The sequence below is a fragment of the Chlorocebus sabaeus genome, chromosome 9, assembly GCF_047675955.1.
Source record: "Chlorocebus sabaeus isolate Y175 chromosome 9, mChlSab1.0.hap1, whole genome shotgun sequence".
NCBI lineage: Eukaryota > Metazoa > Chordata > Mammalia > Primates > Cercopithecidae > Chlorocebus > Chlorocebus sabaeus.
The window spans coordinates 3232195-3255186 of record NC_132912.1 but is presented as its reverse complement, the minus strand read 5'-3'; the positions used below and the strand labels follow the sequence as shown (position 1 = coordinate 3255186).

The 22992-nt window shown below is 45.8% G+C and overlaps 1 protein-coding gene across 1 annotated transcript in view; it reads left to right on the top strand.

Moving 5' to 3' along the window:
• PITRM1 (pitrilysin metallopeptidase 1) overlaps positions 1-22992 on the top strand; it is a 35284-nt gene that overhangs the window by 8463 nt on the left and 3829 nt on the right. Inside the window, exons 7-23 of the mRNA XM_037983281.2 lie at positions 794-954; positions 4532-4658; positions 4926-5014; positions 5812-5940; positions 6564-6677; positions 7186-7282; positions 7647-7781; positions 8972-9110; positions 13324-13440; positions 14925-15057; positions 16417-16537; positions 16645-16721; positions 16974-17139; positions 17504-17604; positions 19053-19173; positions 20720-20794; positions 21529-21641. Coding sequence (XP_037839209.1) covers positions 794-954; positions 4532-4658; positions 4926-5014; positions 5812-5940; positions 6564-6677; positions 7186-7282; positions 7647-7781; positions 8972-9110; positions 13324-13440; positions 14925-15057; positions 16417-16537; positions 16645-16721; positions 16974-17139; positions 17504-17604; positions 19053-19173; positions 20720-20794; positions 21529-21641 — 2015 coding nt within the window. The remainder of the gene's footprint in view (positions 1-793; positions 955-4531; positions 4659-4925; positions 5015-5811; positions 5941-6563; positions 6678-7185; positions 7283-7646; positions 7782-8971; positions 9111-13323; positions 13441-14924; positions 15058-16416; positions 16538-16644; positions 16722-16973; positions 17140-17503; positions 17605-19052; positions 19174-20719; positions 20795-21528; positions 21642-22992) is intronic.

Here is a 22992-nt window from a genome sequence, read left to right as displayed (position 1 = left end):
AATATAGAAAAATTACATAAACACAGGCACCTACACAGGCAAGAAAGCCCACATAATCAAAAACTGCTTGGGTCCTCATTAAAACCCATTTATGCCTCGTGTTCCATTATTGGAATCCTAAGCTTATGGGAGTTATTTATATCCTACAGCTCAAGGTCATTGCCAAGGTCTGAATTTTTACAAAAAAAATTGCAACCTCAGGCATAAATGGGTTAATTTTTCAGAGTGTAAAGGAGCCTTGAGACCATTTTGGATTAAGAGCTGCTGTCCTGGGCCCGTGTCTTCATGTCCCCTTGTGACTTTGACAACCTGCCTGTGCTGGTGTCCCTGAGGCTCGTGGGTGGCCTGCTCTCTGACTCCCGTAGCCCCCCTCAGCTGGTGAACTATTTCTTAACCTTTCATTCTCAATTTGGTGGTCTTTTCTTCCAAGGAGTCTTCTTGACACTCAAGTTGGGGTGAGAGCTGCTCCCCACTTCCCTCCTGGCTGGTGGGCAGACCTGGTGATCCCTCCAATTTACAGCCCTCAGCTGTGCGTTTGTTGCAACACACATCAAAAAGTCCATTGTTCTCAATCCCTGAGTCCTGTGCATGGATGATGAGTCATTGAATACGGTGTTAATGCCTGTAGGGGTGTCCTTTTTTTTTTTTTTTTTAACCATTAGAACAGTTTTATTTGCAAAGTATTACAGGCATATGCACCAGAATGTGATCAATTGGGTATATTGTAAGTAATGTAGCGTGTGTGTATTATTTTACATGTATATATTCTTATTTATTTATTTCACGTTTCAAGACAGACAATGAGAGGATATTCTCCCAGCACCTTCAAAACAGACTTCTTCCTGACCACACATACTCAGTGGTCTCCGGGGGTGACCCACTGTGCATCCCGGAGCTTACGTGGGAGCAGCTTAAGCAATTTCATGCCACTCACTATCACCCAAGCAATGCTAGGTAATATTTTGTTGGAAAAGTTTGATGGTGGATTGTGAAAAGTTGACTTGTTTGTGTTCTTCCAATTTCATGACATGACGTCTCTCACATTTAGCAATGCTTAAGAAATATCTAAGTGTAGGTAAGATTCTTGGCCTAAGTGTGCCTGTCTTACTTGGACATTGATTTTGGACATTTACAATGATACCCTTCAGTGGGCTCAGCATGGTGGTTACAAACACGGCGTTTAGAGCCCCCCAGCTTCTTGCCTCACATCCAGCTTGGTTGCGTAGAGAGTTGGGGGTGCATGGATGGTGCCCACCCCAACCCAGGGTGTGCGAAGCTTCGAGCCTCTCCTTGGCACCGAGAAGTGCTCTTCCGATAGTGGATGCAGTCACAGAACCTTCATCACATCCTCACTTTCTGATACATCGCTTGTTCCTTATGTCACTAGTATAAGGTCATTATCATAATATAGTTATATGTATTATATAAAACACTAATAATTTACATATAAATGCTAATGTAAAAACATATTTGCAAGGTTAGTTTATATAAAAACAATTATGAAAACTTTCAAGTATACAGAAAAGTAAACTAGGATAATGAGCCCCTAAACACTTATCACATAATAGATATCCTTTTCCTTGTGATGTTTTTGGAAGTAAATTATAAATGTCATCATTTACCCCTAAATATTTGAATTTGTGACCCTAAAACATGAGGATTTTTTCTTACATGAGCTAATGCCATTTTCAGTTTTAATAGAATAAAACATACTTTCATAAAACTGCCTATTTTTTTTTTTTTTTTTTTTTTTTGAGACGGAGTCTCGCTCTGTCGCCCAGGCTGGAGTGCAGTGGCCGGATCTCAGCTCACTGCAAGCTCCGCCTCCCGGGTTTACGCCATTCTCCTGCCTCAGCCTCCCAAGTAGCAGGGACTACAGGCACCCGCCACCTCGCCCGGCTAGTTTTTTGTATTTTTTAGTAGAGACGGGGTTTCACCGTGTTAGCCAGGATGGTCTCGATCTCCTGACCTCGTGATCCGCCCGTCTCGGCCTCCCAAAGTGCTGGGATTACAGGCTTGAGCCACCGCGCCCGGCCAAAACTGCCTATTTCTTATTCCATATTCACATTTTCTAGTTGGCCCCAAAGTGTTTGCTGCACAGGGTCCCACAGATCACACCTGGTCAGCCCGGGTCTCTCCTGGGCACCCTCTCGGGGATGGCAGAGGAGTGTGCAGGCCGGGTTTCCTCTGGGCGCTCTCACTTTCCAGGTGTCCTGGCTGCTCCTGTGTGGTGTTGGGTGCCATGTTCCTGTGTTTCGTGAGAACTGGAACTTCGATCCAAAGCCTTAGTTTGAGTCAGGCTGCGCCTTTTTAAGCAGAGTCCCTCGTGGGGAGTTCTGCATAGATGGCCACATCCTACCATTGTGTGAGGGCTGCTTGCCTCCACCGGGGGTCTCACGCCAGCAGGGTGCATGCTGAGAGTCGGCCACTGTCTTGTGAAGATCTGCTTTCTCCCTTCAGCCACAGACCATCTGGTGCACTTGAGTTTCTGGTGTCCTGTGATAATTCCTCATCAACCTATTAATGGTTTTCATATTCATTGAGGATTATTGCCTGAATCATTTATTAGAGTTTGTGAAGTTTTCAAATTCTGTAATTCTTCATTCGTTTGCTGGACTTCTTCAAAGAAGAGCTCCACATCAGCTGGGGCTCTCGGGTTATCTTGAAATATGGTTTTGTGGAAAAGGCAGGGGCGGCTGCTCTCCCTGGGAAGTCCAGTTTGAGGAGGAGGGGTGGTGCAGGAACTACCTCTAATGTTGACAGAAGAGGCTGGTGGTTTTTTTATTTAAAGACAGGGTCTGGTTCTGTCCCCCAGGCTGGACTACAATGGCATGGTCTTAGCTTACTGCAGCCTCAGCCTCCTGGGCCACCTCAGCCTCCTGAGTAGCTGGGACTACAGGTGCGCACCCCCATGCCCAGCTAGTGCTTATATTTTTTGTAGAGACAGAGTCTCGCCATGGTGCCCAGGCTGGTCTCAATCTCCTGAGTTCAAACAGTTTGCCCACCTTGACCTCCCAAAGTGCTGGGATTACAGGTGTGAGCCACTGCGCCCAACATGGAGAAGAGAGTTCTTTCCTTTCTTCTTTTTTTCCCCCCAGTCTTCTTTGTTTTGTTTTTTAGTACCACTGTGACCTCACAAATATTTCTGTATGTGTATATATTTGAGACTGTGTGGTCAGATGGAATTTATTTATTTTTATGCCCACATTTGCCCCAGCTGTTGGCCCGTTTTGGTCTCACTTCTTTGGTTTCTATGCCCCCACTCCCACCTCCCTAAAGCATGCACAGCCAGGCCCTCCCTGCTCCAGAGACTCAACTCTCTGTTTCCCAGGGAGCTCTGATTTCTGTGGCGAGTGAGGAAGGGCCTTTGGAGAGTAGCATCTGGACACTAGGGGTGGTGATTGCTCCTGGATTCTCTCAACCCTGAGAGTGTAAAATTTGTTTCTAAATTCTAGAATGAGAAATTTCTGAAAGTTCTTTAAGATACTAGTTCCCTAAACCTTAACCATAACTCAGGCAACATAGTAAAGAAAAAGATAAATTCTGTCATTGTAACCTTTTTCCTCTGGTTGAATAAATGTGTTATCTTTATTAACATGTATAACCTTGAACTTGTTGCCAAAAATTGAGTTTTGTGAAATTGTCAGTTGGATTACTCTATTACTGTACCTAGGATTATAAAGTATTTTAACAAATACCTCATTTGGTTTTTGTCACATCTCTAGATGAAGTTTAAAATGAAAGATCAATTTCTGGCTAGGTGTGGTGGCTCATGCCTGCAAATCCAAGCACTTTGGGAGGCCAAGATGGGAGAATTGCTTGAGGCCAGGAGTTTGAGACCAGCAAGAGTAACAGTGAAAACCCATCTCTAAAACTTAAAAATTAGCCCACTGGGCATGGTAGCTCATGCCTGTAATTCCAGCATTTTGAGAGGCCGAGGCGGGGAGATCACCTGAGGTCAGGAGTTTGAGACCAGCCTAACCAACATGGTGTGAAACCCTATCTCTACTAAAAATACAAAAATTAGCTGGACGTGGTGGTGGGCACCTGTAATCCCAGCTATTTGGGAGGCTGAGGCAGGAGAATTGTTTAAACCCAGGAGGTGGAGGTTGCAGTGAGCTGAGGTTGCATCATTGCACTCCAGCTACTCAGGAGGCAGAGGCAGGAGGATTGCTTGAGGCTGCAGTGAGCTGTGATGGTGCCACTGCACTCCAGCGGTTGCCTGAAGCCAGGAATAGCACCATGCCCTGTGATGAATGTTGAATTTATAAATTAGACACAGTGAGAGGTTAACAACAACAATAATAAAATAGAACAATTATGACAGTATACTGTAATAAGTTACGTGAATTTTGGTCTCTCGAAGTTCCGTGATATTTTTGGACCTTGGTTGAGTAAAGGTGACTGAAACTGAAAGGCGAGACCTTGGGTAAGGGGCGCTCAGGTGTACTGTGTTTCAGTGAAAAAGGCAGCACTTGATCTCACATCTTTTAAACTAAAACAGACTAATTATATTCCCTTAAAATTTTAGGTTCTTCACGTATGGTAATTTTCCATTAGAACTGCATCTGAAACAAATTCATGAGGAAGCACTGAGCAAATTCCAGAAAATCGAACCAAGCACCATGGTGCCAGCTCAGACACCCTGGGACAAGCCTGTGAGTGCCCCACCGTGTTTGTGGCCTGCCTGGTAAATATGTTGCCATGAGGACTTGGACTGGGTGTTCATGATGGGATTTCAGAGGCTGTCATGGTCGGTACAGAGTATGGGAGATCTTTACAAACCAAAAGAATAGTTATTTGTTTGAAAAGAAAGTTAACTTAGCGGAAAGCATGTTTCGGTCCATGTTGTGTATCCAGATAACGTAGAGTAGTTAACAACTGTCAGACACTGTGCCTACTCACAAGGTCACGTCATTTTACAGAGGGAATTCCAGATAACATGTGGCCCGGATTCATTTGCTCCAGATCCCTCTAAGCAAACAACCGTCAGCGTTAGCTTCCTCTTACCGGAGTGAGTATATGCTGTCAAAGCTCATACAAGACAAAAACATGAGGAAAATATTCCTATTAGAAGGTTCAGAAGTGAGTTCTACAATTGACTGTAAATTAATACACAGTTAGGATTCAGGGGTTAAGTGGATTTTAGGAATAGAGAACAAAATGCCAAAGTTTTTAATAACATCCGAAATGGTTTTTGAGGAAAATCATTTTTGATAACCCTCTGGAAGAAAAGTACTTATTGTATGTCAAAGCTTTCTTCTACAGGGAAAAGACTGCCTCAGACCAGCAATTGCTCTTATTTTGAGGTCACAGGTCCCTTTGAGTGTGAGAATGGTACTATGAACACGCACCTCGGCAAAATATACCACATACGAAACTTTGTAATTCCAGTGGTTTCACGATAGTAGGTCAGAACCGTCCTGGGGGATGTTCAGGAAGGCAAGGCTCTGGGCCCTCCCGTGCTCAGCCTGCAGCTCCATGGCTGGCATCTCTCCTGGCTTGTTTCTTATCTCCTTAATGGTGCTGTCACTGTGCCTGTCATTTAAATCACGTGTGGAAAGTGCCCGGCAGGCTGTCACATGGGGAGCATTTCCTGTGCAGTGCAGTTAATTTTATGGTTTGTGCCCCACCCAAAAAAATCCCAGTATTTAAGGGAAATTCTCTGTTGCTCATAAAATTGTTAAAATGTTGAAATGCAAGAATTTCTAGAAAGATGTGTAGTGATTCTAAATAAAATGTGCATAAGGGCCAATAATTTTCCCTTTTCTCTTACCTCCCCTTTCCTTTTTTTTTTTTTTTCCAATGCAGCATCACTGACACATTCGAAGCCTTCACATTAAGTCTTCTGTCTTCACTCTTGACTTCTGGGCCCAATTCTCCCTTTTACAAAGCCTTGATTGAATCTGGCCTTGGCACAGACTTTTCTCCTGATGTTGGGTGAGTTTATGATTAGATTAGATCAGTAATTCTGATTGGTTGGGGGCAGTTTTGCTCCTTCACCTCCACACCCTGTCCCTGTCCCACACTTGACAATATCTGGACCATTTTTGGATTTTTGATTGCTATAACTGGAAGATGGTGGACCAGGAAGTTGCTGAGCGTCTCATGGTGCACAGGATGGCCGCCCTCATTAGGGGGCTCTGGATGAGATCCTGGATCCAGTGCCAGCCATTTCTGTCCCCTCAAGGGGGCGTTTGTCCAAAATAAAACACCCAGCACAAAGGCAGCTTTTCCAGGGCCTCAGAATATCATGCTGTTGTCTCTTACAGGTCAGGTCATTAAGTATTGGAAATTGTTAAAATTTTGTAAAACTCAGCAGTTCTCTGTTTTGATATTTATCCTGCCATAACTCAAAAGTTTAAATTTAATTTTTAAAAAAAGATGTAAAAATGACATAGATGTACATGGAACCAATTACTTGAGAACACTGCTTGAATGCACTTTTCAGTGGAGGGGCTGGAGTTTGAAGCACTTCATTCTGATCTTTAAATCAAGCATATTACGAGGGCATGATGAATGTGCCTGGATTCCAGTGCATCATTTCTGTTTTTTTCTTCTAGATATAATGGCTACACGAGGGAGGCCTACTTCAGTGTCGGCCTCCAAGGGATTGCAGAGAAAGACATTGAGACAGTCAGAAGCCTCGTAGACAGAACGATTGATGAAGTAGTTGAGTGAGTGTGGCTTATTTGTAACAGTCTGCTTTCGTTCCTCATTTGTGCATGCTTTTTGAGAGGAGCTGAGCCTGATCCACTGTTTGGGCCTTCCCTCTCTGTCATATAATATGCATTTGTTCATATTTATTTGTTTAAATGTTATCTCTGCTACCGTTTGTTTCTAAAACTCTTCTACATCTTAGGTTTTTGTTTTGTTTTGAGACAGGGTCTCGCTTTGTCACCGAGCCTGATGTGCAGTGGTGTGATCTCAGCTCACTGCATTTTCCTCCCCTACCGGGCTCAGGTGATCCTCCCACCTCAGCCTCCCAAGTAGCTGGAACTAGGGTGCACACCACCATGCCCAGCTAATTTTTGTATGTTAGAGATGGGCTTTCTCTATGTTGCCCAGGCTGGTCTTAAACTCCTGGCCTCAAGCAGTCCTCCTGCCTTGGCCTCCCAAAGTGCTGGGGTTACAAGCATGAGCCATTGTGTCTGGCCCATCTTTGTTCTTCATTGTGTTCTTTAGGAAAGGATTTGAAGATGATCGAATTGAGGCTTTACTTCATAAAATTGAAATACAGATGAAACATCAGTCTACCAGCTTTGGGCTGATGCTGACATCAGTAAGTGATTTCTCAACAACAAATTTACTTTTATAATAGACGTTTTGTCTTGTTACTAGCTTAATTGGCTTTTTGATATTTTTATGTGAAATAGATTAAATGGGTAAGGATTTATAACTAGTAGTCTGTTGGTTATTTCCTAAACATTATTTCAGCCTGTGGTTTTTATTTTATTAGAACAAAATAGAGCTAAAGTAAGTTTTTTTGTTTCTCCATCCAAATAATTACATGACTTTCATTATAAACAATCAGCTGTGGTATATTTAAACATAGAAACTAGGATCTTAATATCAAGTCTGGGCTGTTTGTGGAGGTTGTACTGTGTGGTACCAGCTGCATTGTGGATGTGGAATCTTCCTTCCAGTACATAGCTTCTTGCTGGAACCATGACGGGGACCCTGTGGAGCTCCTGAAGTTGGGAAATCAGTTGGCTAAATTCAGACAGTGCCTGCAGGAAAATCCAAAATTTTTGCAAGAAAAAGTAAAACAGTATTTTAAGGTAAGAAAGTTGGATAATTCATCTCTCTAATTTTGAAGTTGAATTTTATACTAATGAAAGGAATATTAGGAACATAATCTGTACATTTAAGTAATTTCTGTTAATGGGTGACTTAATTTCTAATTAAAAATTTAAATGCTGGCATTAACTTTATTTTCCAGATTGTAATGCAAGTTGATAATTTTTTTAGATGAATGTGTGCATTTTTAATATGTGAATATATGTATGTTTGTGTGAACAAAACATTTGCATATATTGTTCTTTTATTAGTAGAAGAATATAAAATAGGAGAGCAGTCACCCAAATGTAATGAATCTTCTGGTTTTCATGAGTGAATACTTTTGATGCTTGTGCGTTTGTTTTCTCAGATTTTTGAGCAGTTGTGCTTGGTTGCCTGTTCCTTGCTTTGTACTTATTACTATGGTAGAACTTTAAAAAATGTTCCCATGGTGGGAAAGACTGTTGTCTACTTTGAAGGGGAACTCTCCAGTAGGTTCCATTGTTTTAGGCATGAGATACAATTTAATAACTTGACCTGCGGTTTCTCTCAGCTATTGTAAGTTATTTTCCATGAACTTTCTGGTGTCTTCGAGTTATCTTACTTCTGTAGTATTTTATATGGGAGCATTTTGTGCATGTGTAGTTTTTTTAATTGTTGAAACAAGGAAAGTACATGAAATAACCTAACGTTTATTTTTATATTACATCAACATGTGTTTTGTTCTAATAATTTATAAAGTATTGAATGGGAAATATAGTTCTAGCCTTTTAGAAGTTAATAGTAGAATGAACACTAGACAAAAAATAGAATTCTGTATTAACTTCAATTTAGACTAAAATCCAAGATCTATAGTACTTAAAACTGCAAACCTTTTTACAACTAAGATGTAGTGAAAATATTTAATATTGATATGCTTAAGACCTAATGACCGTAATCATGATAATAGTAGAATAATAGCGTTTATGAATTCTGTAACTACTACACAGGCAGGTATGGTGGTAAGCGTTTTATAAGACTTGTGTACTTTCATCGGCAAAACAACTCTTGAGGTTCGTTCTATTATTACTATTTTTAAAGTGGGAAAGTGGAACCACAGGACCAAGAACACACTAGCAGAAGCTTGTTGAGTGCTAGGTTGTAATAAGGTCTTGTTTTCACTTGGCTTTTGTTGTTGCTGTGGTTGCTGCAGAATAACCAGCATAAGCTGACTTTGTCGATGAGGCCAGATGACAAGTATCATGAGAAGCAGGCACAAGTGGAAGCCACGAAGCTCAAGCAGAAGGTCGAAGCTCTGTCCCCCGGAGACAGGCAGCAGATCTACGAGAAAGGTCCGAGGCTTCCTTCCGAGCCGGCGAGGCCTGACCTGCACTCAGGCCGAGTGCACTTGTTAGTGAGTTAATAGTTGGAGACAGGTATTATTTCAACCAACAGGTGTCCACTGGGCACCGACAGAGCTCACGTTTGGTGCAGTGGGTTCAGATAATTTCAGAAAATTGCCCTCATAGCTCAGTAGGAAAGGCAGGAGTCACTGAAAAGAAGTAGCTTGGAAAGATGTATTTATTTTACACATTTTGTAAATACTTTGTATTTATCAGGTGCCATAACATGCCAGTACCATTGTTCTGTTGCAGTGCGTGTTGCATGGCCTGTGAGCAGAGTGGACAGTGAGAGCTGTGTGTTGGGAAGAGGCCGGTCTCAGGCATAGAGGGGGTGTGTGTCAGCCGCAGAGCAGCACCAGGATTCTGTGGGACAGGCGTGGGGCACACAGGGATGGTGGAGCGTTGGGCATGGAGGGAAGACAGCATGTATGGGGGAGACAGGTGTGCCCGGTGGCCCTGGGGAGGGCCTGTGTGGAAGACGGGGAGCACATGGGTGCTTCATGGATTAAGGCAGGAGAACTGCCAGGTCAGTGAGCAGCGTAGCAGCAGCCTCATTCAGGATAGTTTTGCAGAAAAACAGAGAAATTGGATGGAGAAAACTGCTGAGAGGCAGGGGATTTTGGCAGTGGCAGCAGGAGCGGCTGCAGCAGTGAAGGAAAGGAGGAGGCCACGGGAGAGAAGGGGACCCAGATGGATTCTCACAAGTAGTTCGGCCTCTGGGAAAAAATATTTGCAAAAGTGGTGTCTGATCAAGGCCCGTATTCAGAATACACGAAAAACCAACAATTCAGTCATGAGAGCGCACAACCCAATTCACGCATGGGCAAAAGATTTTGACAGATGTCATCGAAGAGACCCTAATGGCAACTAGGCACATAAATCATTACATGGAAATAATCTCATTACTTTCTTAGGGAAGTGTATCATAATTATCAGGAAAATGCAGATTAAAACTACAGTGATATACCATTATACACCTACTAGAATGACTAGCAGTTTAAAAATTACTGCCGGCACCAAATGTCGTCAGTCCTGAAAGGCAGGGGAAATGAATGCTCACACACTGCCAAAGGAGCCAAACTGGTGTGGCCACCTAGGAAACAGGGTCACAGTTCTCACAGTGCCAGCCAACATGCACGGACCAGGAAGGCCCCGCTCCTAACGTTCCTTCCAGAGAAATGGAAACAGGTATCCACACAAAACTTGAAACAACCCAGACTTCCATCAACACATACATCCTTACAAAGAAATGCCACTAGCTGCGAAGGAGCACGACAATGATGCACCCTTGTTATTGGTGCATCTCAGAAACTTCCCACAAAGGGAGAGAAGCCAGGAGCCAGGTGACATACCGAGACCATTCATGGGAAGCCGTGGATGTGGCAAAGCTGCAGGGACAGAGAGCAGATGAGAAGTGCTGGAGGCCCAGGGTTGGGGGTTGGTTGACTAGGGGGGATGGGAGAGTTTTGGGGGTGCTAGAAAGGCCCAGTACTGTGATGTGGTGGCTTCATAACTTGCCACAATTTTCAGAACTTACTGACTTGTGTCTTTAAAATTGTGAATATTATTGCTTGTAAGTTATGTATTAATAAAGCCTTTTAAAAATATATGCAACACATACACACATACTTCTCCTGTTAAAAAAGCTAGTTGGGGCTGTGCGCAGTGGCTCACATCTGTAATCCCAGCACTTTGGGAGGCCGAGGATGGAGGATCACAAGGTCAGGAGATCGAAACCTGGCTAACATGGTGACACCGCATCTCTACTAAAAATACAAAAAATTAGCCGGGCGTGGTGGCGGCACATGTAGTCCCAGCTACTCGGGAGGCTGAGGCAGGAAGAATGGCGTGAACCCGGGAGGCGGAGCTTGCAGCGAGCCAAGATCATGCCGCTGCACTCCAGCCTGGGCGACAGCGAGACTCCGTCTCAAAAAAAAAAAAAAAAAAAAAAGCTAGTTGGGCTGGGATTCTGTGAGAAATTGTCAGGCTTGTCAGAAGGTAAGAATGGACGTTAGGTGGAAAGTAAGTGACTTCATTTTGATCATGCTAAGGTTGAAGTTATGTAGTAAAAGAAAAATTAATGTCAACTTGTAATCTGTTCTTATCTCTATCTGAATTCTTGTTTAGAGACAACTGTTTTAAGCTGTTTTTTTTTTAACCTTTATCTTTTTTTTAAGCTCTGTTTTGTGATAATTGACAAGCTCCAATCTTCCCACTTTTAACTGAAGTTATTCATGAGTACACGAGATAATTCCATGAGTAGGCAACAGGTTGTACATTTCCTAAATTACTTCATATTCGTTGGCCTGACCTCAGAGCTGTGCTTTAAGAAAACCCAGTGTACTGTAGTCCAAACCAGTAGATTAATGAGCAATGCTCACACTACAGAGTTCTCCTTTACACACTCACTGCAGAGCTCCTTTAAAGGAGGGCACAGTGCTAGTGCAGTGAATGGTTATTTCAGGTCAGTAAGTCTTAAAGTGTGCACGGCAGTGTTAGGATTCTGTGAATTAAAGCCAATCTGTAGAGAACAACAGTGCAGAAGAGGTGAATGGGAAACTAGTAAAAGCTTGAATCTTCTGATTTCTGGTCTTGTGTGTGTCTTAAGCACTGTGAAGGGGTAAAGCCTCCACCATCAGGGAGTGTGTGATGCGCTGAAAGGAAACAGAAGAGAATGTGCCAGAGGCTTTTTCTACCCACTGTGAGTGAGTGTGTTCAGAAAAGGAGCTCTGGGATGTCAGGGTAGCTGTGGCGTGCTCTAGTGCAGGTGGGCCCAGGAACCACGGGGAAGGCCAGGTAAGGGAAGAGGCAGGAGGGAGCTTCCTGGCAAAGCCACAGATTACAAAACCTCCGCGTGGCATGAGGTCGGGAAAGTCAAGATGTTAGGTAGGTGGCGAGCTGGCAGGGGAAGCCTGCAGAGTCCGGGTCTGAGCTCCTTGCCACTGGGAGCCTGGGCTCCAGATGCCTCTGGGAGCGGGGGTGGTTGTTGATGGCAGTTGCAGCTCCAGAGGTGGGCGGAAGGGCTGGAGCCCATGGTGGGGCACCTGTGGAGGGGCGACACTGCCTGAGATGCTCACTGTGCCCCAAGGTCCTGTGTCTAAGTGCGTGGCATGCTCTCGGGGCACTTCAGAAGGTGGAAATGGAACATGGGGGAGGTCAGCCCAGCAGACACCAGGAGTGCTGTCTGCGGGGACTGAGTTAAAGCGGGAACTCGGCACAGCCCTCCCCGGGAGTCATGGAGTCGTGCACTCATGTACTTGCTTGGCACGGTGTAGCACTGTGAAGCCGCTTCACTGATGGCCGTCAGGGCGGGGGGCACGCCTGGGTCTTAGGATCTCCCGCATAGGCTGTGGCTCGGTGGAGGGGTCCACTGTAAAGGTGCTGCCTCCCTCATTGATGAATGGACTGTCAGGCCCAGGAAGTGTCTTTCTAAGCACCACTGTAATTTGTGTGATTTATGTGATTGTGTAAGTCTTTTGTTGAAATTAGTGAAAATGAAACAGTAGAAAACGAGTATAGGGCCAGGTGCGGTGACTCATGCCAGGAATCCCAGCACTTTGGGAGGCCAAGGTGGGAGGATCACTTGAGGTCAGGAGTTTGAGACAGCCTGGGCAACGTGGCAAAACCTCGTCTCTACAAAAAAAAAAAAAAAGAAAAAAGAAATTAGTCACAAGGCTAGGGCAGGAGGATCACTGGAGCCCAGGAGGCAGAGGCTGCAGTGAGCTGAGATGGTGCCACTGTACTCCAGCCTGGGTGACAGAGCCAGGCCGTGTCTGAAAACAAAAAAGATGAGTATAAAGATCACTAAATGTCAGTCCAACAAGAAGTGGTTTGAAAGCTCTGAAAACAAGTCGAATCTATTTAATGTAAACTTTGGAGGGGTGCAGGAGAAGCTTCTTGAGCAAACCACCACTCCCCAGCAGAATGTTCAGTAATTGAAAATGAGAATTAGGAAAAGGGCTTCCCACTAAGGAGGTTATTAGTGCATCTAAATCTGGTCAGCCTGGAAGTAGGAGATATTTTGCAAACCATAGTGCTCCTGTATTCCTCACATTTGGCATGGACGACTAATTCTGGATGTAAGATAATAACATAGGAGATAAGTTGCATCAATCCTTTTAATTATGGCCCTGAATATTCCTTTTTCTTGTTTCTTTTTTAGGTTTAGAATTACGGACTCAACAAAGCAAACCTCAAGATGCCTCTTGTCTGCCAGCGTTGAAAGTTTCAGATATTGAGCCCACCATACCTGTCACAGAGTTGGACGTGGTCCTGACAGGTCACTGTGAACACTACGCTTTTCCTGGGTCTCGGGGTCCTTGGGGAAATTAAATATCACTCCTCACAGAAGCAATAGAATCACATCTTGGAGGTTTTCCCTCAAACACTTGAGCAGCCCTGTGCGTTCATAGTCTTGCTCCATACGTGTCTTCTACCTTGTTCCTAACTCTCAGTGGTGATAGACGCGTTCACTCAGTAAGAGCCTGTGTGTGTGTTCCTGAGAGGGTTTTGATGCTCTGATTTCCTGCTTCTAGAATCAAATGAGGATTTGGGTTATGCTGTGACTGTATTAAGTGCAGTTTAAAAAATAGAGGCATCCTCAGAGCCCTTTGTCCCAACTGTTTACCCTGCCATCAGCATGGAGGAAGCAGAGGGATGAGATCCCCCAGAAAGGTGGGTGTTGAGTTGAAAGGGAGTTGGAGGCCAAGTTTATCCCCCTACTGTGTCCTGGCATTTCATTCCGTGACACGTTTTGTTCCATGTCATGTTTCGTTCCGTGGCACCTTTCGTTACGTGGTACTTTTTGTTCCATGGTCTGTGACTGCTTTTGAGTTCTCAGGGTGCCTCCTTTCTCTCTCGCTCGTGGCGGGTAGCTGGAGAGGTGTCTTTGGGGTAACCTCACCTGACAGTGTTGATGCTGAGCTTACCAGCAGGTGTGGCCGGACGTGACTGAGCTGAGGGCAGCATGGCTGTCACTTGCACCTCGAGGACAGGGATGGGATTTCACCCCTGGGCATCCCTGAGTCCTGTGAAGCATCTCCAGCCCGCCTTTTGTCTTCTAACAGCGCTTGTCGTGTTTGTATCCTGTTTGTTTTCGTGTGTGTGCACGCGCATGTGAGTGGAAATCGAGGCTGACATCTCTCTGATCTGTTAACCCTGGCAGTTTTTGTCTGTGAATCTCATTAAGTGTTCGCTAAGAGTGAGAATAAATCAGTCATCCTTCCATGCCTTGGTGCCTCCGCTGGTCTAGGGTGCTCTGCTAGGTAGGGACCTACGTACAAAGCTGAGTGCCCAGCCCTGCCCTCAAGAGGTCAGGAAGAGTGGGTGGGGGACACCAGGAGCCTTGTTTGGGGCCCTGGGGCAGCCTTCTGTTGTGGGGCCAGAGGGTGGCAGGGCCTGTTGGGGAAGACGACGAGCAGCGCTGAGGACGGCTGCGATGTGGGCCCGGGGTTCTTGGGGGCACCTGGTCGGAGTTCTCTCTGGTTAACGGGGAGAGGTTGGGTCACTGGAACTTGCAGTTGTGACACCAGAAGGTCGTCGTTCCGTCCTTCCTTTCCCTTTCCTTGGAGAGAGCGGGTTGCTTTACTATTGAAGACAGTTCCAGTTTTTTATCATGAAAATACAATAGAGAAGTTTATATAAACTCTAGTATAAGTCTTAAACCTCCATGCTTGAAAAGCAATAAATAGCGTTTTTTAAATATTATAAGTGGTTTAAATTTTACTGGCAACAATAAAAATTAAATCCTTTTTGTTTTTCTAGCCGGAGATATCCCTGTTCAGTACTGCGCCCAGCCCACCAATGGCATGGTGTATTTCCGGGCCTTCTCCAGCCTGAACACACTCCCCGAGGAGCTGAGGCCCTATGTGCCCCTCTTCTGCAGCGTCCTCACCAAGTACGATCGCAACACACCCTTGTGTGTCTTACTAACATCTGCTTTGTGTGCATATCTGTGTTGTTCTAATGCATCAGTAGGAATTACCTTCAGTGAATCACAACTTACAATGTTAGTGTGTAAGTATGGTGTACAATATATTGGTTTAGAATTTTTTATGAAAGTAATATTTTCTTACTATATTACATTGAAATATTTATGAATTACGGTATAATGTAAGGATATACTTAGAGATCTCTATCTTAGCATATGAATCTGTGAAGCTTTGGAAAGGGTTGACGGTTTAATCTGAAAGAGTGAGTAATTGGATGTGCCTGCTGCCTGCGTTGCTCCTCCTCCGAGCTGACCTGCAGTTGCTGGCGTCCTCCCTAGGTGGGGTGTGCACAGGTCTGGAAACACACATGAGTACCCACATCAACACGTGACCTTTTGCCCAGCTCTGCTGTGGCCGAGGTTGCAGGACAAGCAGTAGACAGGGCTGTGGGCTCCCGTTCCTATCCAGGATAATAGGGGACATGGAACCCTGCAGCCAGCTTCAGAGACCACTGCCCAACCTGACATGCAGCTGGGGTCTTCCCTTTGTGGAGAGGAAGTTGTCGGCGTGCTGCAGAAAGCTGCATGGCTGTGGCACCTGCACCCTGGCTGAGGGTCCGCTCAGATGGAAAAATGTCTTCATGGGTTTGAAAGTTCCCTGCCTTTTTAAATATAGCTGCCGCTGTTCATCCTTTTGTAGCAGTTTAGAAAACACCTCCTGGTCATTCCCTTGACTCAGTTATTTCTGGCATTAGCAGTGTCACTGTGAATGTTTCTTTCACAAGCGTGAGTGCTGGGAGGAAAATACTTTTCTAAAAAATTTAGAAAGTCTTTAGCCTTTGGACTCCCTCGCCCAGGCTACCAGACGTTTGAGCAAAGGAAGCATGTCTCACAGTGGTCTGGCGAAGAGAGCAGGGAGTCCTCATAAAGCCAGACGTTTGAGCAAAGGAAGTATGTCTCACAGTGGTCTGGGCGAAGAGAGTAGGGAGTCCTCATAAAGCATTTATTGAAAAGCTTACAACTGGAAATGCGTATTTTAGAATGTTGTTTTGAGTGCAGACACTGGCCACCAAAGTGTCTTGTGCCTCTGGACACTGACTTCCCAGGCGGGAGAAACTGGTGTCCCCCTGGGGGAGGGGACGCGTGAACTCTAGAGGGCAAAGGTTAGAGCGTGTGCCTGCTTGATGACCTTCGAACTGTGAAGAGGTTGGCAAAGCTACAGTTATTCAATTAATGGCAGCAACTTGTAATTCAAGATGCACGGTTTTAAAAATGATTCAGTAAGGACTGCCTTGTAATCGGGGCTGTGCTTCTCTGCTGTGTCAGGCTGGGCTGCGGCCTTCTTGACTACCGGGAGCAGGCTCAGCAGATAGAACTGAAGACCGGAGGGATGAGCGCTTCTCCCCACGTGCTCCCCGACGACTCGCACATGGACACCTACGAACAGGTAGCCTGTCACCGTCAGATGACAGCTGCGGTGGGAAGCTTTTCTCCAGTGTCTGTCACTGTTTGATTCGGCCCTAATTCCTGTCTTCTGTGTTTTCTTTGGTTCAGGGTGTGCTTTTCTCCTCTCTCTGCCTGGATCGAAACCTGCCAGACATGATGCATCTGTGGAGTGAAATATTTAACAAGTAACTTTATTTGCAAGAGTTGTCCATTCTTGGGGTGTACTAGAGATCTTCATTTGAAGTACTTTAAAATAGACAGTCTTACTTGTGTGTGTTGATTTCCAAGTCTGACTTTTACTTGTAGTTCGTATGGACTTATAAAATGTCTTTGGTCGTTAAAGTAGTCTGCAAACTTACATTTAATCAACTTTCCACGATATTGAAGGGACACGATGAATGGGTCTCCAGGAATTTCTTCTTCTCCTTTTTCCATAGCCCGTGTTTCGAAGAAGAGGAGCACTTCAAGGTGCTGGTGAAGATGACCGCCCAGGAGCTCGCCAATGGAATTCCCGACTCCGGACACCTGTACGCGTCCATCAGGGCAGGCCGGACCCTCACGCCCGCAGGGGACCTGCAGGAGACCTTCAGCGGGATGGATCAGGTAAGAAGCTTGGAAGGAACCTCTGTTACTCTGGTTTAGCCACATATTCCAGAGTTACTGATTTCTTTGGGAATACATTAACTTATGTCCCAGAAATGCTAACTTTCTAACTGACCAAATATGGAGAAGAATTGATTGGTTGGTTTTAACTCATCTTCTTCTTTGTACCACCCTGTACCCCAGTTCCAGCCCTCCTCAAGCCACACACTTGCACACATAACCCCTGCCGATGCAGGGTTCTGATGTCACGGGTGCTTGGTTCAGACTGAGCGGGTCTGTCGTGGCCTCTGCCTCTCTCTGAGCGAGCTTCCTCTGGGTCTGTCGTGGCCTCTGCCTCTCTGTAAGCGAGCTTTCTCTGGTTCAGGTGCGACTGATGAAGAGGATTGCAGAAATGACAGACATCAAACCCATCCTAAGGAAGCTCCCGCGTATCAAGAAACACCTGTTAAATGGTGATAATATGAGGTGCATTTGTGATTTGTTTCTAAATATTTTATGATTCATTCTATTAAGCATAGTTTTTAGGTATTTTTTACTTGTAGAAACTTCAAGATAGAAAGTGCTTGGTAAAGGTAAAGGTTACAGAATTTATTGTAGATGTCAAGTGTTCTAATAAACTAAGAAAAAAATATTTTAAGCTCATTAAAAGTTGTAGGAGATGGGGAAGAAAGCAGGCTAATTTTGTTCTAGAAGTGCAAATAGGTTGAGAGCAGTAGTTATGTTGCTTCCAAAAGCAAATGGTCTGTAACTGAGATATCCGTAAGGGTGAGCTTGCCGAAGGTCGGAGTAAAAGCACAGTTTCTTATATAATTCTGTGATGCTTTGAGGAAATATCTGGCAGCTCAGTCCTACGCCTGCAGTTGGCCTTATGTGCCCTCAGGGGTGTGAGCATGAATGAAGTTTAAAAATGATTGACAGTTTTGTTTTCAGCATCTTATTGTCAGTGACATTGATGTATTCGTCAGTACTTAACAAGAAAATGTTTGCTGAGGTCACTCGTCCTTCTTCACAGAGTCCTGATGCCTTTTGCCAGTCATGTCTTGTGAATCCCTGGCAGATTCTACAGGGCGGTCTGTGGGTGGGCAGAGGTGAAGCCTGGCGATCAGGGGCTCTTGGCATTGGGCTCAGGCTGGCCTAGCTTCTGGTGCCAGGTCAGCACTCACGCTCGCACCTAGGAGGTCCTGGGCAACTGACCCACTGGGGTCTTCTGCTTCCTCCTCCATAAAACCTTTCTTTGCAGGTTTATTTTAAGGAATAAAAGAATACCTGCAAGGCAGCATACATGCCTGGGATATAGTTAGTATTAAATAATGGTACCTGCTATTACTTTAACTAGAGTAATTTTAGGATTTACAGCCAAAAGGAAAAAATATACGCTCTGTCAATACACTGTAGAGTTCAAGTAGATTTCATGTGGTGGTAGTATTTGCAATTCTGTAGAATTTGGGAGAGTTCTATTTTCATATAACTTTGAGAGCATGGTAATTTTTTGCACTTCATAATGTTCTGCTTTAACAACCAGTCCACATTTTCAAATTGATGACTTCTGGACAGTAATGTTGAAAGCTGTCAGTGTTTTGATAGCGTAGTTCCGAAGGCATGGTTAGCAGATCTTAGTAGTCTCTGTATTTTCTTTGCTCTTCGGAAGAACAAGAGTTTAGGGTCTCAGGCTCTGCCTCTGGACAGCTTCATTAGCTGCCACATTGAACTGTACGGAAATCTCTTGATAACCTGAAGCACTGCAGAGCAGGGAGGCGGCTGTGGTATTTCCACATTTGGCTACTGTTTCTTTTAACACTTTGAACATTATTTTCTATAAAACCAACATCATTGAGTTATTATACAAAATGTGATGAATTACTAAAACTGTTTTTTCTAACAATGGTTTTATGTATACGTAATTTTTAAAACAGGTGTTCAGTGAATGCGACTCCTCAGCAGATGTCTCAGACAGAAAAAGTGGTCGAAGACTTCCTTAGAAGCATCGGTCGGAGTAAGAAGGAACGGAGGCCTGTGCGCCCACACACGGTCGAGGTATGCGCTGATGGTGCTGCTGGCGCCTGCTGAGCACCTGGCAGGTGCCAGGAGCAGCTGTCATGTTTTACACATATTAACTCAATTCTCAGAATAGTCCAGCGTGTCGGGGTTCATATCCCCCGTTACGCAGATGAAGAAACTGAGGTTCAGGAGGATTAAATATGTTGTCCAGTGTTGGCCCAGTTAAGTGAGTTCAGACTCTGTGGTGTGGCCTTAGATGCTGCACTCACTTCTGTGCCTTGCAGTGAGTAGTCTGATAGGAAAACAGACTTCGCCTGGGATATGCTGGCATAAGAATGGCCCAAAACCATGGCCTGAAGAAGGCTGCTTTACTGCTGTTTCTATGACTCCCGAATCCATGGATTTGACATAGAACAGTGATGTTGGTGATAACTAATTTAGTAAATTTGATTAACTTACAAAGAGAACTGTAGTCTAGTTCCTGGATGTCAGTAGAGAAGCCATGCTCCTCAGTGGACGAGGTTGGCGCTCACGTCTTCTCCTTTGGTGTCTGCGTATCCCTGGTTCAGTTCTGGGTGTGGTGTCTCTGTTGGCCTCTGGGAGTGGAGCCCATGGGAGGTGGCCTCCTGCTGCTCCAGGCCTTTCACTTTACGTGTCATCTTGATTTCACAGATTCATGATGAGAAAGTGCAGAAAGAAAGCTTAAAATATTTGCATTGTACTATATAACAAGGCTACCTTTTCCTTGACTGTCTGAAAATTTATTTTAAAATTTTCTTAATTTCTTTTATTCACTTCCTTTTTTTTAGTTTTTGTTATTTTGAGACAGGGTCTCACTCTGGCACCCAGGCTGGAGTGCAGTGGTGCCATTACAACTAGCTGCAGCCGTGACCTGGGCGCAAGTGATTCTCCAGTCTCAGCCTCCCAAGTAGCTGGGGCTATAGGTGTGCACCACTGTGCCCAGCTAATTTTTAAAAATTTTTTGTTGAGATGGGGGCTTACTACATTGCCCAGGCTGATCTCAAACTCCTGGACTCAAGCAGTCCTTCCACCTTCGCCTCCAAACTGCTGGCATTCTAGGCATGAGCCACTGTGCCCAGCCTATTTTTATTTTCTATCCTTTTTTTTTTAAGTGTTTATTATTTAAAACACTTAAACAAGTCTGCCCTAACACTTGTTATTAGCTGTGTGAACTTTATAAACTCTGTTCCTTTTTTTTTTTTTTTTAATTTGAGACAGTCTCGCTCTGTCGCCCAGGCTAGAGTGCAGTGGCCAGATCTCAGTTCACTGCAAGCTCCGCCTCCCGGGTTTATGCCATTCTCCTGCCTCAGCCTCCTGTGTAGCTGGGACTACAGGCGCCCGCCACCTCGCCCGGCTAATTTTTTGTATGTTTAGGAGAGACGGGGTTTCACTGTGTTAGCCAGGGTGGTCTCGATCTCCTGACTTCATGATCCTCCTGCCTCGGCCTCCCAAAGTGCTGGGATTACAGGCGTGAGCCACCGCGCCCAGTCCACTGTTCCTTCTTATATATTTCAAGTGAGTTCTGAATTTTTGTCTTTTCTCTTGGAAACTTGATTTTCAGAAACCTGTGCCCAGCAGCTCTGGTGGAGATGCCCACGTTCTCCACGGCTCCCAGATCATTAGGAAGCTGGTCATGGTAAGAACCACAGCCCATCTGGGTTCCCAGCAGGCGGGTGCTTCCCTCCACGGCTGTGTCTGCCGCTGATGGTGGACGTTCCTCCGTCCGCCTGTCCGTGGGGCTGGCGTGTCCCTAGACTTGCGAGTTTAATGCGTCCTTGGTCACTGCCACCCTGAGCCTTTTCTCTCTGAGACAGTGCTGAGTGAAGGCCCTGGTGGGAGTGTGTCCTCCTGTCCCGAAGAGGTGCGGGCCCTGGTACGGGGTGCGTCTTCCCTGTGCCCAGGAAGAGGGCTACTGCTCCGTGCGGTCTCCTCCTGGGCAACTCACCCTCCTTTGAACATAGCTCCTGAGCCAAGTCGACTCCAGTGGGGCAGCCTGACAGATCCTTTCCCCCACTCAGCCTGGTGCTGATGCTGTTTGGTTTGGTTCCTTGTGGAGTCGAGTGATTTAACATATTCCTATGGTATAATATGATATGAAACATAAATATATAACTATGATATAAGTGGTGTAGAATGAAATGTTTTTAATTGAACAGTATACTTTAAAGCATCACGTCAAGATTGGAGGACTTCATGTCCGTTTTACAGTGAGAAATAGTGTGGAGCAACGTAACTGCGGTGCCTTGCTCTTGCGTCCCAGCACCTGGCTGCAGACTGTCACGGAGATACGACCCCTGAGATGGGTCCAGTCCCAGCGTCGTGGGTGGTGTGTGGCAGCATGGCCGCCTCTGACCACACCTTGTCCCTCAGGAACCCACCTTCAAGCCCTGGCAGATGAAGACTCACTTCCTGATGCCCTTCCCGGTGAATTATGTGGGCGAATGCATCCGAACTGTCCCCTACACGGACCCAGATCATGCCAGGTAGGAGGGTGGAGGTCGGGACCTTTCAGGCCTGAGCCTTGTGGAAGCAGCTTGTCAAGCCTGTTCGAGTTCACAGGGCATGTTTTAGCACAGGAAGAGTCTGCACTGACTCTGAGTGTTGGACCTGGGGCTGTGTGAGTCTATGAGCGGCCTCTTTAAACAGCAGAGTCTTTATGAACAAAGGCCCAGCTTTAGAGCCTGTCATTTTTGTAAACAATTTCTATTATTGAGTCCTATAAAGAAACTAGATATTTATGACCCTAAACACAGACTCCTTTCAAAATGCCCCATGTACTCATCTCATCTCTAGGTGGAAATTGAATGAATTTAGGTTGAGACTTCTGATAAACATGGTAGATTAAGCCTTCGTGAGGACAGATGCATGGAACGACAGCAAAGGCAGATCAAGACACGAAGCCACAAGGGAGAGTGGGAGGTGACCCAGGCAGCCATGGGGGCTGCAGGAGAACCTCATGAGCCAGACTGTGGGTGGGTGGGTGGGAGGGTGCCTGACCCGGGGCCACAGAGGGACAGGGCAGTGGGGAGAAACCAGGTGGTCCTGCAGAGCCCTGCAGATGGCAGGGCTGGAGGCTGCCTCACAGTCCCTCTGAGGAGTTTGCCTCCCCTGTCTCCCCACCAAGTCAGAAGCTCAGGGAAGGAGGCCCTGGGTTGAGCGGCCGAAGCCACGGCCGAGAGTGAGGGTCAGGCCTGTTCCCAAAGTGGCGTGGGGCGAGGGAGTTTGCAGCCTACGGACTGGCCCTCCAGCCCCTTCTTCTGAAGTGTGGCTGCCCCTCGGCTGTGTTCATCCCATCTGCGGAAACTGGCCAGGCCAGGAGGACAGACTCACAGACATACACTTTTGGGGACCTGTCAGTTGGGTGTGGATGACACAGATCTGTGCAAACATGTTATATCCCGGAAATTCACTTCCTGTATCCTTGTCCCAGGCAGCTACCCCCATGAGGGACTAAACCAAGGAGGAGACCCCCAGGGTCTGGCTCCAAACTCGCTGGTCCCAACTGACGGCGACCCAACCACCCGAGTGGTGCTGGGTTTCTCCTGGAGGGCCCACATGAGATGGTCGTGACTTCTCCCAGCACAGCCCCTGGGAACACGCCCACTCCTTCCTTGATTTCCCACCTGGCCTATTTGACTCCCTTCATCTGCTTTGGGAAATGGCACATCTGTGGAAGTGGTGACCCGGGGCTGATCTCGCCACCGGCATCTTTAAGGAGCCTGTGTGTTTGCTGCAGATGCTACCATCATTGTCTGCCCTGCCTTCTGTCGGAGGTGGATGTGTTCTAGAATCATCTAGAATGTGATGTCACCGTTCGCAGTGGAAGGCAGAGGA